Source organism: Haplochromis burtoni, unplaced genomic scaffold (genome assembly GCF_018398535.1).
Source record: "Haplochromis burtoni strain Fernald_Lab_line unplaced genomic scaffold, NCSU_Asbu1 Contig_26, whole genome shotgun sequence".
Taxonomy (NCBI): Eukaryota; Metazoa; Chordata; class Actinopteri; order Cichliformes; family Cichlidae; genus Haplochromis; species Haplochromis burtoni.
In genome coordinates this window covers 2268597-2286000 of record NW_024582387.1, presented here as the reverse complement: position 1 = coordinate 2286000, position 17404 = coordinate 2268597, and the positions used below count along the sequence as shown (strand labels likewise).

The window sequence follows — 17404 nt, the reverse complement described above, 5'->3', positions numbered from 1 at the left end:
TGTCTAATATTGGAGGCAAACACAATTCTCTGGCAAGGCCCCTTGGGATGATGTCAAAAGGGGGTGTGTGAATCTAGTACTTATCTTTTTAAGCAGCCGTCAGGGACTGTTGGTCTAGAGTGAAGCCATTTTTAGGTGTTAATATGTATAAGGGCTGCAACAAACAATTGTAGTTTATTACCGTTTAATCTAACAATTATTCTCTCTATTAATTGTTTAGTTTGTTGTGCCTTTGTCTCTTATTTTGTACCGCAGACAGTTCAAAACTCAGAAGTACTTTGATATGAAACAGAGGAAAGCAGGAAATTCACACTGAGAAAGCTGAACCCTCAGAATGATTGAATTTTTTTTTGCTTAAAAAAGAAATAGAAAATAAACAATGATTAACTGTAAAAATATTTTCTGATCAGCTGGTGTTAAAACAGTAATTCAAAGACCAAGAAAACAACCATATAAAAGGCTGATCCAAACACTGCTGATTCTGTCAAAGAGCAGAACGACGATCTGTCCTCCTGTCATGTTTTGCAGTCTTTAATCCTTATAAACTCTGGGTCTTTTGTCCAAAGACAGGGGGTCATAAATGACAAATTTACTGTGATCTTACTGGTAAATCCTCTGCAGTTAGTACATGATGTATATCATGAATGCTTCAGCTTTAATAGTTTTTTGCTGCATTGGATACCAGTTCGTAGACCTAAAACATTTTCTAGGATGAGTGGAATAGTATTGAATTCAGTATTGAATTCACAGGAGTGTGTGGCAGACAATGATAGTTAACTGATACTTAAAGCTTCAACCAGTAAGCCCACAAACTGCTAGTTAAACCAGAGTCGAAACAAACAGGCCATGGCAAATGCATCATGTTGATTTAAATTAAACCTGACAGATAAATTGATCTCAAAGGTTATCTAACAGGCTGATCTTAAGTAGGGTTGGGAGCATCAGTACATCATTGCTCTAAATTAAATCGTGCTCTTCCATCTATTGAACAAATCAAAGATGTGGGGTGGATGGTGGATGGTGGGTTGGGGGGTGCAGGGGCAGCTGAACTCACATTTTATGTGTGCTGCAGTTGTAGAATTTCACCTCCGTGCTGGCGACCATTTGACCCGTTTCCTTTGAATTCAGACGAAGCTCTACCCCAGCCCAGTCTTAAAGAGAGGGACGCAGACGCAGCGTGGTGAGCGAAGGGAAAGCGAGAGGGAGTGGAAAAACATGTAAGAGAGTTGATGAGAGAGAGACAAAAAGGATGGGTGAAAGAATGAAAACAATGAGTGAAAAGAGAAGGTCAAAGTGAGGCAAAAAAAAAAAAGTTAATGCTTTTATCACATTCCTGTAAAGAGCCACCTGGTGTCTGCATTCCTGGAAGGGCATATTGCTGTTGTCATGAGAAAACCTTCTGTCACAAACTTCAATTGAAGGATTACTTTAAATGCTCAGAGGAAATTCTACAGCTCCTTGGTACTCACCACATCTTTGGCTAAACAAAAACTGCAAGGGAGCCAATCTTTAAAGCAGACTCTTTTTGTTAGAGTCTAGAATATTGATACATTAATCCTTACATCTTATGTTGGCATCATTAAATATTGGTTATAGGTTTATTTTTTTATTGATTTTTTTTACAATATACACTGATATCTGAGCTCACCTTGTCCCTCTGGTATTTGGGGAACATCTTTTCCGGCTGGGGAAAGACACATAACCCTGTTCCCCTTCACATGACCCTCCAATTCAGCCTGCTGGCCAAATGAACAAGTAATACCAGCAGAAAGGTCTGGAACATTGTTCACCTCAAGTAGAAGCTAAAAGAAAGCAGACAGGAAAGATTTAAGACACTGCTACACTTACAGTAGTGGGGAACAGTCTGACAGTGCGATGTCAGCACTATATAACAGATTCAGCTGTATATTTTATCACATCTAGTTTGAGAATATGCCAATTTTGGAAATACGCACAAACACACACACATTGTTCTTTCTTTCTTGCCTACAGTTAGATGAAAAGACAGATTCTTCTGTTGTACCAGTGTAGTAAATGCCCAGATAGATGGTTAGTTTATAACTTAACACTAAGACTGCATATAGGAGGAAAGAAGCTGGACTTATTCAAGATTTGTTTCAGTGAGATTTATGTATAGCATTTTTATTGACTGGGCGTTTTCCAGTTTTAATGCTAAGGTAACCAGCTTCTGGCTCCAGCTGCACGTTTACCCACGAGTGATGTTGATCATCTCCTATATTACTCAAGAATAAAACAAACAAGCACATTGCCTCAAATGTCCCACGAGTCCTTTTAAGATGATGTTTTTTTTTACCTCCTAATGTCTTCTGTGCTCTTGGCTACTGGAGAAAGAGCAGCTAAATAGAGCTTTCAGAAAATGTAATCAACCTTTTGGCTGATGCATCAGAGGAGCAGACAGAGTACACTACAATAACAACTCTCCCCCATTCACATTTGTCTCCAATCTCATAATACATGTTTTTAAACCAAAGTAAATATAGTGGATGCCCTACAGAGACCTTCTGTCTCAATTCACATCTCACAAAACTAATCTTCTCTCCCGGGCTTATTCTTACTGTACATGTGGATGAACAAGGATACTCCTGCTGATTGCTCATAAACACTGGCATTGTGAGTGGAGTGGCATTGCAGTGATTGGCGGAATGATAAGCAGACTCACAGGGACACTATGTGCTGATACAGCGATGCTGTCTGGGTGAGCAATAACCTTCACACAGCGGTCAATGTCTGTCGCAAAGTGGAAGGCTTCGTCTGCCCGTTGACACCGATCTCTTCTCGAACACCTGTGGAGAAACAGAAAGTTCTAGGTAAAAATGTATTAAATAATGTCGAGCTTAGTGTTGAATCTCACTGAGTTTTATATGTTATTGTTGGTCAATCAGCACTTCACTCCTAAAAGACCAGGCTGCTGCGGCTCAGAAGGTAGAGTTAATTATACACCAATCAGAGGGTCAGTGATTTGTATCACAGCTCCTCCGATCTGCAAGATACTGATCCCCAATTGGTGCCTGAAGCATCCATCAGACCATGAGTGTGTTTGACAGATAAAAAGTGCTTAAAGTGAATAGATTTGGGTTGTAGTGCCAAAGTACTTTAACTGCTCAGTGAAGGCAGAAAAGAGATATATACAGTTTTTGGGAAAAAATATTTTTTTTAAAATTTTGCCTCTAAACACAATCTCTATCACTTAAAAATTCTCACAACTCACCACTGTTTCACATTCCTCATCCATGTCCTGACCCACCCTCGAATGGTTTTCTGCTACTTCTGACTTCCTCAAGCACTACCACAGTTCCTCTCTTGGCACCCTATTATATTCTTTCTCTAGAGCCACAAAAGCACAGTGCAACCCGTTCTGGCCCTCTCATAGTTGTCCATCAACACTCTCAATCCAAACATTCTATCTTTAATGCTCTTTCTCTGACATTCTGCCATACTGCTGCTACTGGTTATTAACTCTCTTCTTGGCCTAGCTTCAACAACTCTTTCCCATATCCTCATGGTAAGGCTCATCATCTTTATTCCTCTGTTGTCAGTATAGCTCTGCACATCATCTTTTTTTCTTGAAAAACAGTACCTGTACACTTCTTCTTCATTCCTCAGCCATCCTCTCACTCTCTATGATAGTGTTAAACAAGCTGGTCAAAACGTCCACTGCCCTCCCTCCTAGAAATCTCTGTATATTCACAGGTATGTCATCTGGACTGCTTGGACTGCAACTGCCTTTGCTCTCATCGTCCTCTTCAAAGCTGCTCTCACTTCGTCCTTACCTCTGCACTTCCTTCCTAACTTTCTTCCAACTGTCTCCCTCTTGCTGTCATTTTCTACATTCATTCATCTTCTACATCTTCATATTCATCTTCGACATTGTCTACATTCATTCATCTTCTACATCTTCATCTTCATCTTCAACATTGGTCTACATTCATTCATCTTCTACATCTTCATCTTCATCTTCAACATTGGTCTACATTCATTCATCTTCTACATCTTCATATTCATCTTCATCTTCGACATTGTCTACATTCAAAGTACTGGTTCCAACATCTCTAAACACACTCTTTACTTGTTACATTTCCCTTTTTGTCCTTGATCACCCTAACCTGCTGCACATCCTTTCCAGCTCAGTCTCTCTACCAAGTCAATCAATACAAGTCTTTTTTCCTTCCTTAATATCTATCCTCACATACGACTTTTCCTTTGCCACCTCTCTCTTTGCCATATGCCTAGCCTCTCAGTACTCCTATCTACTTTCTTCAACTTTTCTGACTGTCCCACATTTTCTTTGCTAACCACTCTCTTTCTTTTCTGCACTTTCTCATTCTACCACCGAGTCTGTTGAACCCACCAAACACCTTCTTGACCTCAGCACTACACTTTCCTGGTCATCTGACAAATCTTCCTTACCCACCAGAGCCTGTCTCAACTCCTTCCTGGACTCAACTTTCTTCCTTCTTCAGCTTCCAGCATTTAATCCAGTTTACCCAAGTGAAGCTTCCTCCACTCTTTAATGTCACCTTATGTTCCTCCCTCTTATTGTTGTACGTGTTCACCACAACTATTTCCATCATCTTTCCTACTGCATTTCTCTCCTCTCTTAACACCATAGCTACCCAACACCTCTTCATCACCTTTGTTCCCTTCAACTACATGTTCATTGAGGTCTGCACCAATCACCAATCTCTCCTTCTGGGGACACTCTCTACCACTTCATTTAACTTACTCCAGAATTTCTCTTCAAACTGACATCCAACCTGTGGGGCATAGGCACTGAGAACATTCAACATTCGATTTCCAGCTTCAAATTCATGATCCTGTCTGACACTTTCTTCACTTCCACAACACTATTTATTCAAGCTTACCTCATTAGCCCCATTTCTCCTATGATAAAAAAAAAGCTTGAATCCACTCCCAATGCTCCTGGCCTTGCTTCCCTTCCACCTGGTCTTCTGCACACAATATATCTACCTTTCTCCTCTTTGTCGTATCACCCAGCTCTCTCCAATTCCCATTCATAGAACCAGTGCTGCTACTTTGGCTAAATCAGAGTTTAGATAAAAACCTTTAGCCATCCATATCTGTTTTTTCAGACATATTATATAACATATAGCAGATATAGACTGAGTTGATATGAATTAAGTGTTATATAGCATTTAAAAGTATTTCCAATTGTGTCCAATTACTTTTTATTTCCTATAAATGACTTTAAGATGCTGGTTGTCTCTATAACATTTCACTTTGCTTTTTTTTGCGCAGAGGAAATTACTGAGCAATAGAAGAATAGCTTTTACTCCCAGACTCCAACAGGCAATTAAAAGTAAAAGTGAAAGGGCTGGCAGCATACTGTGACCTTAGAATAATCCCGTAAGAGAGAAGTGCAAAGTAAAAAGATATTTTAAGTAATGGCAAGAAGTGGAAAGGACCTTTAAATCTTTTATTTTTTTTTGGCCAGCTTTAGAAATGTAGGATTTGATGTAGAGATTATATTGACACTACCATCTTGACACTACCATAGAAGCATTATAGCAGTTTTCTCTCAGAGAGAATCTATCTGACTGTACGGTTTCTATGCTGTACTTAAACACAAACACTGTTTAAAAAGAATTAATAAAGCGTATCTGTGCTGTAAAGTTGAACTAAGAAAGCAAATCCAGAGAGCATTTTGACTGTACACCATCATCTCTTTCTTTTTAACATGTAACACATGCAGCAAGGGGAGAAGGTACTTAATCCACTCTCAGAGGCTGTTGAGGGGGTGGCACCTCCTGAAAGAGCTCAAAGAGCACCGAGGCCTCTGCTGTAATTACAACACGATATAAAGGTGCATTGGAAACGTGGTGACAGCTGTTGCTGGCTCGGCTCCTTGAGGCGGACCGCAGCCACAGCAGTGTAGACGGTCACCTTCTAACCGCTCATCAGATGAAGTGCTCCTGAAAAAAAACGTCTTTCATCTCTGACCGTCTTTCATTGCCTTTTATTTTTCCCTCTTTTATCCACCGTGTTTTGTCTGATGGAACCATTTGTTCGTGTTTCCTTCAGGCTCTTTGCATGCTCAGAAACACCCCCCCACACACACTCTGTTAGATAGGTTCTTTGGTTCACCCTGCCAGGGGTAGGAAACTGAGATCCTGAAAGCAGTGTATGTGCCACACTGAGAGAGTCATTCAGGCAGCTGAAAAAGACCCCAATCTGGATTTAATAGACAGAAAAACAAAGTAGTCTCATTCTGCAGTGTGAGAGATCATGATTCACTTTGGGTTACTTGAGGGAACAGCAGCCTATCTACTCACTGATAAGTGTAAGGCATTAATTTAAATAAACAGTTTAATGGGACTTTCAGACAAAGTCAGTACTCAGGGAGAAAAAAAACAACTGTTTAATGAAGTAATTTAGATTTTAAAAAGCGCTTTTTTTCCTTCTTCCCACCCAGTTTGATAAAGCAGAGAGCTGCAATTTGAATAATGCTGATCACCATCAAGATATTGCTGGCTGAAATGACGACGTCATATGATGACAGCAGTAAATCCCTGGCTGAGGTCAGATTCAACACGACGGCTGGTTCAGAAACACAGGGTTTTAATCTTCTGAATCCCCTTTGCTCCATATCGAGGTATTATGCAAGCTAACCTGGGGTCAGATAATTAAGATGGAGGAGATAAGCCTGCTCCGTCAGGTCCAAAATGTTCCCCGGGTATGTAGAAGTGCAGCTGGTACACCTGCTGTGGCTGTAAGGCTAATCCCTCCCTCCTCCATTAAACACCCCTTTTCCTCTTGTGCGACAGACAATAAAATCTGGTGGGCATGCAGTTTCTGCTGTCCCAAATAGCGCTATTTAGGAGGGATCACACTGTCCAGTAACCACTTCCTGGCTTTATATTCATCCTGCCAGCTGTTGATAATGGCAAACTCCATGGAGTACAATAACTGTGTTATATTAAACTCAACAAATCATGTGACTACATACAGTAATTTTGTGCTTTTAAATCCCTGGGCTTTGATGAGAGTATGGGATTGTGAGAGAAGATAAAGTGAGTGGACTTACATGTTATACAGGACGCACCAGCCACAGTGGGGGTCACCAGAGCTCAGACACTCAGCACATGTACTGTACTGCTCACAGGCCTCCACAGGAACTTGAGCCACCTAAACAAGAGGAACAGTTTAACAGCTCAAGAAAATTAAAAAACAATGCTATAAATTCTAGTGCTGTCTTGTTGCAATATTTTTAACATCTTTTTTAATCTATAGCAAATCTGTAAAGGGTCTTGAATCCAGTAGGAGCCCTGTATTGTTCATGAACATATTGTCCAATTTAGATTACAATCAATTTTACATTATTAAGATAAATGTGGTACATTTGTGCCCACACTGTGTAATCTTCAGTGGACATCCAGACAGGAAACATGGAAAAATGGTGAAGCAAAAATAACATGCATGCATTATTAGCTTTCTGATCTGAACCCGGAAATATCTGTAAGTGTCCCAAACCACCAGGCCACCTGGACACCCAAAATAGTCATACAGAAATATGCAAACATTGGTCTTATACAAACTATCCTCTGAAACTTGTTATAGATGTGGCTACCGAAATTTGCTTAGAGGTGCCACATATATTATTTTATCATCATATTTCACACAAAGTGGGACATCTAAATAAAATACTAGTAAAGTAATTCAAAAGCACTGACCAATAAGCCAGAATACTGACATATGACACGCCTAAACTGGGTAGACAGTGTATTAAATAGAATTTTATCCAAAAGCCATCAACCTGTGCATCAATTATACTGATGTCATGGAGTGGAAATAAGGCCAACAAAGGCATGCAAATAAAACACTGATGAAATAATAAGCAGCTGATGATGAGTGAGCAAAGCCCATTTCATCATTTTGCCTATTTTGCACTATAAGGAAGCCTCGTCAGAGCTCGCACTGAAATATCCCAAAGGAAAACAACCCATTTTTTCTCTTTCTAGCTGCAGACACAAATTTGCAGTATGCAGTACTGTGGGTTTACCCACATGAAGAATTGCTAGATTTTTTTGTCAGAAATGACTTGAAATGACACCAAAATCTGAGAAGCAGTTTTGCAGCAATCTTCATATTTAACTTTTTTTATAACCTTTGATAAAGGATTTTCTTACTCACCAATAAAGTATATTACACTGTAGCCATATTATATAGGTCTGTACTATTTTCCACATCTGCGCAGACAGAAACGCATTCTAACAGACAGCCACATTCTCTACTTCTAGCACCACTTCTATGCATGAATGTCTGGCAAAGCATAAGCTCTCCATTAGCTGCTGTTGCGTTTGCACCACCCCTGCATACAAAACCAGTTAGACCCGCAGCCTGAGCCCAGCTATTTTATACTTTGTTATTATTCTGGGTCTGGACATATGATGCAAGCAATTTCCTGATGTAAGCAATCACAAATGAAGAGTGGATTATGGATTAGAGTGTCTCCGGTGCTCTTGATAGCATAAGTGGGTGCTCTCTCAGGTCTGTGTTGGCAAAATGGATTATCTGCTGCTCCCTTCGAAATAACTTTCTCCCTTTTTTCCAGCAGTTCAGAATCCCTTCGGTGCATTCCATTAACAAAATTATTTTGCAGCACGGGTGGAGCTGAGGGCTCTAAGTACATATCTGACGCAGTAGAAATAATCCATGAATTGTTGTAGACTGAGGCTCATCTAAGTTAACAAAGTTGGTCTGCGGTGTGACCTTTACAGGGGGAGAGCTATGGATCTTCTGTTTTCTACTGTCTGTTCTGAGAATCAGATGTGAAGCCTGCACCGCAGAATCAGGGTTGATTCCTTTAGTGGAACTGATCTGAGCACGGTCTTACTGAGTTGAATCCAAATAAACTCAAACAATATGTCCTGAGTGTGTGTGTGTGTGTGTGTGTGTGTGTGTGTATAAACACAAACACACATAATAAACTGTGTGTGCGTGTATAAACAGGAATATTTGAGATGCAGGCACAAAGGTAAGTTACAACACAACAACGGTCACTGGATCAATTACACTATTACAGTTACATGATATGCATCCATTCAGAAGGTCTCCAGTACACCACCCTTCATGTTGTGTTGCGCCTAATAAAATGATAAGTATAGCAAGCCTCAGACATATCAGTTGCATAAAGTCCACTTTGATGGTCATAACAAGACAACAAAATATTATGTCATTCAAGATCACTTTGCGGTGACCCTCCTGTCACTTGGTCTTTTTAGGTCATGTGTCCCATGGGTGGACTTGTGAAAGGCCCAGCCAGCTGGCTGACACCAGGGTTAGGGTTTGACAATTTGACGGCAAGCATAAAAGGAAAAACGCTACACAATTGACTTACTAATTTACATGTTAAATTAGAGCTGGGCGATATATCGAGTTTTTAAAACATATCGATATATTTTTATACGAGATATAAGATGTGACAATATCCTTTATATCGATATAGTCTATGTTACGTTATAATTATAGTTGTGGAGCCGCAAGTTTGCCTCTCTTTCGTCCACTTTTGTCTCTACGCAACGTTACTCCGCCTCGCCTTCACTGAAGACAACTCCCCCTCCTCCTCCATCGCTTCACGTGCAGGCAGCGACAAGATGGACACGGCAAATCTCCGTTAACGAGTTACTGCGCATCGCCCCGTGCGTGGGGCTGGACGGCGTCAACGTGCTAACGAGCTAAACATGCTAACGAGCTAACCGCGCTAACGAGCTAACAGCGCTAACGCTAAAATCCTTTCATTCTCTCAAAAGTTGATAGCGCGCCTTATGTATGAATTCTGGTTGTGCTTGATGGCCGCGAACCGATTTTATGTGGTACACGGCGCTCAGCAATCTGTCAAAAATGTTTGAGTACGACTTTGGTAAGCTACGGAGCTGCACCGCTTGATAGATTGTCGGCGCATTACGGCTACCGAGGAGCTTCGCGGAGTGATACGTACTGTGCATCAACGTAATATTACCGTATTGTGTGTGTATAAGGACCATAAATGGCACCTGTAAGAGACGTGGTTATGAAGCGGATTTCAAACTCCAGGCTATCAGTCACACAGTAAAACTTGGGAACAGAGCAGCTGTGAAATCTGTCTGTCTTTGTTATTACGCTCAGCGTCTTTTAGTTTACATTTTGACTGCACAATTGTGAGCTCTTTGTTTAGCACAAAAACAACCTTGTTTTCTTTTATTTATGGAGCATTATTATTTAATGAATGCTCATAATTACTTTTTGAGTAAATTTTATGTACATCTTTGCTGTATGTTAATAAAAGTGCCTGTGTGACATCTGGGACACAGCTTTGACTAAGAACTCTCTTTTTGTTCTTACTTTATGGCTTAAAAAAATATATCGAGATATATATCTTATATCGCCATCCAGCTAAAAAATATCGAGATATGAATTTTGGGTCATATCGCCCAGCCCTATGTTAAATACATACATACAAGTGAAATCACACGTTTTGTTGCACACTTAAGCCACTCATAACAACTTGACATAAAATAGAAAATCAAAGATACTAATTGGAACACCTTGCTCAACATTTCATAGTTTTCAAATGTATCTAGATAAATCTGGTACAATATGTTGAAACTGCATTAGTAAAAATCTGTTTGGGTGAAAAGTTGCCATGAACAGGAAAGGCAACAACCATATTTCACTATAAATAGGCAGTTGTGTAAAACAAACAACAGAATTCAAAGAAGCACAGATGACTTGCAAAAACAATGGCTGCAGTTACATCTTTAATTCGTTTCCACGCTTGGTTGTCAATTTACTTATAATGATTTGTATGTCTGGCAATTTTATCTTCAGTGCCAACAAACAACAGCAGCAATGCCACTAAGCTTTGTGATGTGTAGACGGCACTAAAACATGTAGATTTGCATCTGCAAAACTCTGCATAGAGCTAATCACACGCTGTACCATAACAGCGAGCGGTATGTGCATCTGACTGAGCAAAACAGAATGCTGCAGACTCTTATAGAAGCAGCTTATTAATCACAAAGTACCCACAACCTAAAGCCTACTCTGCTTACACTCTATTTGACTCTAAATGGGACTAACGTTTCTTAAGAGTACACAATGAGTCACCAGGAGTCATTATCCCAAAGACTTTTATGGAATCTGAGATCTTTATGTAGTAGTCATCCTTTGCTGGTCATTAAAAAGAATCCAGGTTTGGAGACACTTCTCAGATTGGCGGGTATACCCATGTTTAATTTATCATCTAAAGCACCAACACAGAAACAACACAGCTCCATGATGAAGCTATTTCTCTGTAACCATTGGTTAGAACAAACCCATCTTCACACTCTTCTTTCATTTTGAGCTCAGCTGCACACCCCTAATATTTTGAATGGTTGTGGCTCTATTGCATTGACAAAATCGATCTAAAGTTATCCCAGACTGACACATGTAGTAACATCTACAGAAGTACTGGAAAATTATCTTTGTGTAGTTCTTGCTACAGTAGTTTCAAGGAGTATATTTTACCATAAAAACGCAAAGACACAAGACCAGCCATGGTATTGCTGCGAGTGAAAGGACAAGCTAATGCTGTTGTTTATTTAAATATTCATATTTTTTGTAGTGACCTGAACACCCACAGATAAACAGAATGAGGCAGTCCAAGGGGAAATCAAGACATGGTCACTGGTTCCGAGTTGGCTAAACAGGGAGCTGAAACATGAGGGTGAAATTCAGATATTTTTAGTTATAAAAAATAAGCTGGAAAATTACGAGAAGAGAGCACTGGTGGAGATCACCGACTTCAACAACATAAGAATATGTATTTCCACACCAGTAAATTTGTATGGGATTTGAATTTTCTTTGTTACAGAATACTGAATACATCTCAAGTAGATACCTGTTCATCTTGGAATATGGCTAAGAAAGGAAAATTTGTGCAATGTTCATATGACAACATAATGTATATGTGTGTCCTTTATAATGTATGTCTACAATTGTGTTTGCTTAAATTAAGCACAATTTCTCAGTGGATGTTCAGTGTGCTGTAGATCCTCATGAATCATTCATAACTAGACTGAGTTTTAGTATTTCTCATCAAGCTTTTGTTTGCCTTGTGTTTTTTCGTGGTATTTCCTCATTTCAAGCAATCACAGAAAACCAATAAATATGCCCCTTTTCCCCAGAGGCAAAATCTCATTCTGACTGCTTTTGAGCGTTGTATCGTGGTAGAATCGGCTGATGATCACATCCACTTTTCTAGCTTTGGGAAAATCTTTATCGTCTCGCAACATCTGGGATGGCCTTACACTAATGCTCGACCTTATTATCTGACCAATTCACTATCTCTGTAACACTTTCATCCGGATTTATTGGAACTTTACGAATGCTGTCAGATGAACATTCAGGCTTTTAGACCTCTGTGATGCTGTCATCCTATATCCTCAGTCTGATTTGGAAAAATCCACAGCCATCACATGACTACATGATTGCATTGCATTTCAACGAATATCCAACACCTTTCCAGTGTTTTACAGTATGACTATAGCTGTTTCAAAAATTGTGCTACATTAAATCATAAATATAAAAATATTAATATATGTGGTGCAAAAATTTCAAAAGACGGGGTGGCTGTGGCTCAGGTCGTAGAGCAGATCAGCTACTGATCGGAAGGTTGGTGGTTCGATTCCTGGCTCCCCCAGTCCGCATGCCAAATATCCTTGGGCAAGATACTAACCTCAAATTGCCCTCCGATGCGTTCATCGGAGTGTGAATGTGTGTGAATGTTTATTAGTTGCACTTGAGTTTAGAAGTGAATAATAAGAATCAGTCCATTTACCATTTCAGGATATGAAAAAAATAAAGTCTGTATTAACATTGTAAATTTAATTTCTTCACTTTATCGGCTGTAAACACTTAAAACATGTTACGTTAGTTTAAGCGAACACCTTTAGAGAGAGGTTTCTGTTTGAAACTCTCTTGGCCTTTTCAGCACCCTGGCTGCAGTGATTTCACAACGGAATAATTTTGTAACTCAAAAGGTACTCTGTAGTTGTCGGGCTGTATATTTAGATGACAGAGTACCTCTGCTTAATTAAGAATAATACGATTTCATAATAATGCAATAAACAAATGAGGTTACAGATTCGTGAGAGGCTGATTTTGTCAGAAGAAGTACTAAATCACCAGCACAGCACATTCACTTCGCAAGACACGGTTCCTACCAGCCCGTGTTAACAGTACAGCAACACCTGAGTTCATTAGTGGATAAGTGCTGATAAACGGCTGCAAACTCCGGAAGTGTTACAGTAGTATGAATGCAAACTAAACCAAAAGGAAAGAAAATAAGGATAACATAAATATAAACAATCTTAGATCCATATTTCATTTTTAAATTGCAATTACAACATCTGTCTACAAACAGAAAAAGATGCACCATGTGGCTGCTGATGAATATTCATGCAGTTTAGAAACAATTCAAATGAACACGTTTGGATCATGATAGGTGTGTTGGTAAAGGCGGGTTTCAGCCCATCTGAGTTTAGGGGGAAGGTCCCACAAAATAGGCTGGGAAACGCTGGTACACTGTACTCTCACATACAGGTAAGGGTTAATAAATAGGCACAGGTAAACAAAGAAATGGTTGGGTTGGATTTCAAGCAATGATTTTACATTTCACAGAGTGGCACTTTGAAAGATTGCTCTGGAAAAACCCTGCAGCACTTCTCTCCCCCCCCCCCCCTTCTTCTTTTAGGTTTAAAGCCTTAGCCATGACTTCACAGACTGAAGAGTGACATTCAGTGAGGTTTTAGTGTGTTTGGATTCTGAGCATTTCTATTCTTAGAATTGATCAAACTAAAGGCATACAGTGAGAAAAAAGATTAACTGCTGTTTTTTTTCCATATCAATAATGGCTTCCAAGGGGTGTTTTGGTGAAGACACAAAAACACACACATCCACACACATCCACACGATCCTCACTCTTCATCATCATGCTAACCCTGCATGTTTCACCCGGCAGGAGACAGAGGGGCTCATTGTTATTCCACAAGGGTCGGCTGATCTCAGCCAAATCTGTCTGTGCTTCGCTCCTCATTCCACATCATTTCTGTATTGTTTGGCTCCCAGGAATCTGAAAATCTCTCATCTCTGGGATCTACTGGAAATGTGGGAAATCTGCGAGTGAAGCCCTCTCCCTGGGGGATTCCTTACCCATGATACGGGGAAGTCTAAAGGGAAAGCTGAGCAAAGATGGAGGAGGAGACAGAAAGCGGAAGGCTTTACTCTGTTTCAAGCTCCTGGAGGCTACAAAGCCAAAGCTGTTCTAATATTGAGAGAAAATGCCAGGCGAAGCAGGGTTTGGTTATTGCTCTGTTACTGTGCGTCACTGAAGGCGGAGTGAGGAGAATAGCTGGCTATCTCCTTGAAGGAAGCATGTGTCTCTCCTTGAACGACCAGAGCTCATCAATAAGTTATGCCCTGTCTCTTCCAGTCTATCACACAGAAGGAAGAGCTGCCTTGATTTGTTTTAGAAGACGGCACCCAACACAAGACTGTCTCTATTCTTCCTCAAATGACATTATGTGTTGTCTTAAACTTGACGCTTTTATAGAATTCCAGACTGTTTTTCAGGCTCTCAGGAAAGAGTCAGAGCCACTCTGATGTAACTGACACAACTGCAATTGTCCCACTGCCCTTTGGCTTTCTGTCCTGTGACTCTGGCTCAATAAATTCCAGTAGTCAGAAGACAACCGAGAGACTTTTTTTTTCTTTTTTTGGCTGCACTGAAACCTAATCCCATTTCACAGTGGCATGCCAGCGCGCCAAAATAATCACTTGATGGGAGTTGAAAGTGATTACCACTGTTCACTCTTATCTCCAATGAGTGCAGAGAATATCGTCCAACAACAACGACAACAACTGCTCGCCTCTGTGATGCTGGGCCAAGTGAGGAGCAGATGAGGTGGAATACAGCCACACAGAAAAAAAAAAAAGCAGACACTGGTTTTGTAAGAGATGTGTGTGCGTGTGTGTGTGTTACGTACAAAAGATGCATGCGCTGTAAGTCGATTCGCATGGATAAGTAATTGGAGCAGTGGTCCATCCTCTTACACACAGTCTGCATATTTAACAATCCCTTCTGTAGACGTACAGTTCATGAATGTAAGGGAATTATTGTTTTAAGGATAAGTCATAATCCTCTGCTTCAATTCCAAATAAACAGTATTAATTTATAATTTAGCATAGCTTAATGTTTTTGATTTGAAACCGTTTTACTTCTGATTCCAAAGCTCCATGCAGAAATACTAATCTTAACAGAATGTGAGGAACATTTCTTTTTGCAACAGCCTAAAAAAACAAGGATTATTTATTTGTTTTGGCCCTCAATCCAAATCTAATCATCATTATTAATATGTTTGTTCAAAACCGCTTCCACTAACCGATTTCCAAAAATACTTCCATACTGTATGTTTCTTGTCAACTAAAACTCTAAATTTCATGCTACACATCTTGTGTTTAACTGAAGGACATGTCAGCATGCCGAACACTCGCTATCATAGGGGCTTGAACCAGTGGGCTTCCAGCTGAAGGACAGCCTCATCTGTTGCCGCATCATCCTGCTTTTCCAATGGTTCTCTTGACAGCAGCACCAACATGAGGGTGTTTCCTCACCTGCTTGCCAGACATGACATAGAGAGAGTTCCTGTCCAGGGAGAAGGCCATGTCCCTGAGGATGGGACTGCTATCCTTCATCACAGTCACTGTCTCATACAGCACTCCTCCTTCCAGAGGGCTGTCCACCCTGACCTGCAGAGGCATAGACAAACACAGAGATGAAGAGACAGTGACTGAATGGTTACTGTACATTTGTAGAATTAGGACTCTTCTCTACTATGTAAGATTTTGTATGCTTTCTATGTTTTGTTAAAAGAAAACTAAATATCAGCTTTATAAGAAATATGCACGGATGGCTTTTGCTTTCAGTTTTATGATCACCCACTGTTATGTGTAAAGTTTGGTATGTTTTTCCACTTTAACTTGTAAAACTAAAGGAAACCATTCTTGGCTCCATTTGGTGCACAGCAGTGTAACGACTTCAATAAAATGTGAAGCAATAACCATCAATGCATTTCTCCAGAGTATACAACTGTAATGAAGGTCCATACAAACTATACAAGCCAGTAACGCTTTATTCTTCGTTAATGGCTAATCGGTTGTAAATAAATGCTCCTCCCTTCCAGCGGTCCATTAGAACATCAGCTCATTATCTAAAAAGGCACTTATGTGAGACAAAACAGCTTGTTAACTTGTAAATGAAAAAGAGCAACTTGAAATTAAATGCAAAGGAAATGTTTAAGTAGTAGGTACTGTAAATGAGGAGATCAAAAACAATTTAATCTCTGTTAATTCAGTACAGCGATGTCTTCAAAGAGGAGCAATTCATCAATTCATCAGTTGTTACATTAAAGAGCTGTGTCTACTTGGAAAGCAAGCTGAAGGATTTTTTTTCAGGGTTTAATGGTGTTCAAACACCATTAAATACCAAGCAAACTTAACCTGAGAGATCTGAGAGATTAGTCAACCTGCTAAGCTGTAGATCAGGAATTAACTTCAGTACATAATAGAGATGACACGTTATCACTTTTTTATGTCCGATACCAATATCATAAATTTGGATATCGGCCGATACCGATATGAATTCGATATAGTGTGTTTTTTAATCAATAAAACAGTTTTTTTTAATATTTTGCTGCTTTTTGTATAAGTTCATACTCAAGTTAAAAAAAACAACAAAAAAAAACCCACTAAAGCTATTCCTGTTATACCTGCAAAAGATACACCCAAAACATTTCATAGTTCAGCAATACTGATCAATCTAATAAACTTAACCTACTTCATCCTCCCTATTCTGGTATTTTAAAGAGTAAGCAACCTAACTAATAGGGTTCTAAAACTCCCAGCAAAAAAAATAAAAAATAAGGAACCACCCTCCACCTCATGATGCTTAAATGACATAATCAACTTCAATTTGATGCAGTGTGTGAAAAAAATGCCCAGAAATAAATTATTTTTCAAGAATAATTAAATAGATTCAACATCTTTCTTCAACAGAATTGCAGACTGCACAGATACCTTCCCAAAGGAAAAAGTAGTATAGCTTACTAGGGTATATTAGACTCAATAGTTACTATATACACTAATGGACTTCTATACATTTTACATCAGATTAAAACTTTGGGTGTAAGATTCGGATAATTATTTATTAAAAGCTAGACATTTTAAATGAGAATAAGTAAGAAATGTATGTTTTTGTGCCCCCTTTTCCCTGTTCATGCCCTATCGGCCCCCCTGGCTAAACTTTGCTAGATCCGCCCCTGCACAGTTACCAGCGTCAGCTACGTAG

The 17404-nt window shown here is 39.6% G+C and overlaps 1 protein-coding gene across 1 annotated transcript in view; it reads right to left on the bottom strand.

Moving 5' to 3' along the window:
- Positions 1-17404, bottom strand: part of LOC102304529 (plexin-A2) — an 82648-nt gene that overhangs the window by 31601 nt on the left and 33643 nt on the right. The window contains exons 4-8 of the mRNA XM_005917899.3: positions 15673-15807; positions 7064-7164; positions 2681-2804; positions 1649-1802; positions 1055-1151 (exon numbers count right to left, since the gene is read on the bottom strand). Coding sequence (XP_005917961.1) covers positions 1055-1151; positions 1649-1802; positions 2681-2804; positions 7064-7164; positions 15673-15807 — 611 coding nt within the window. The remainder of the gene's footprint in view (positions 1-1054; positions 1152-1648; positions 1803-2680; positions 2805-7063; positions 7165-15672; positions 15808-17404) is intronic.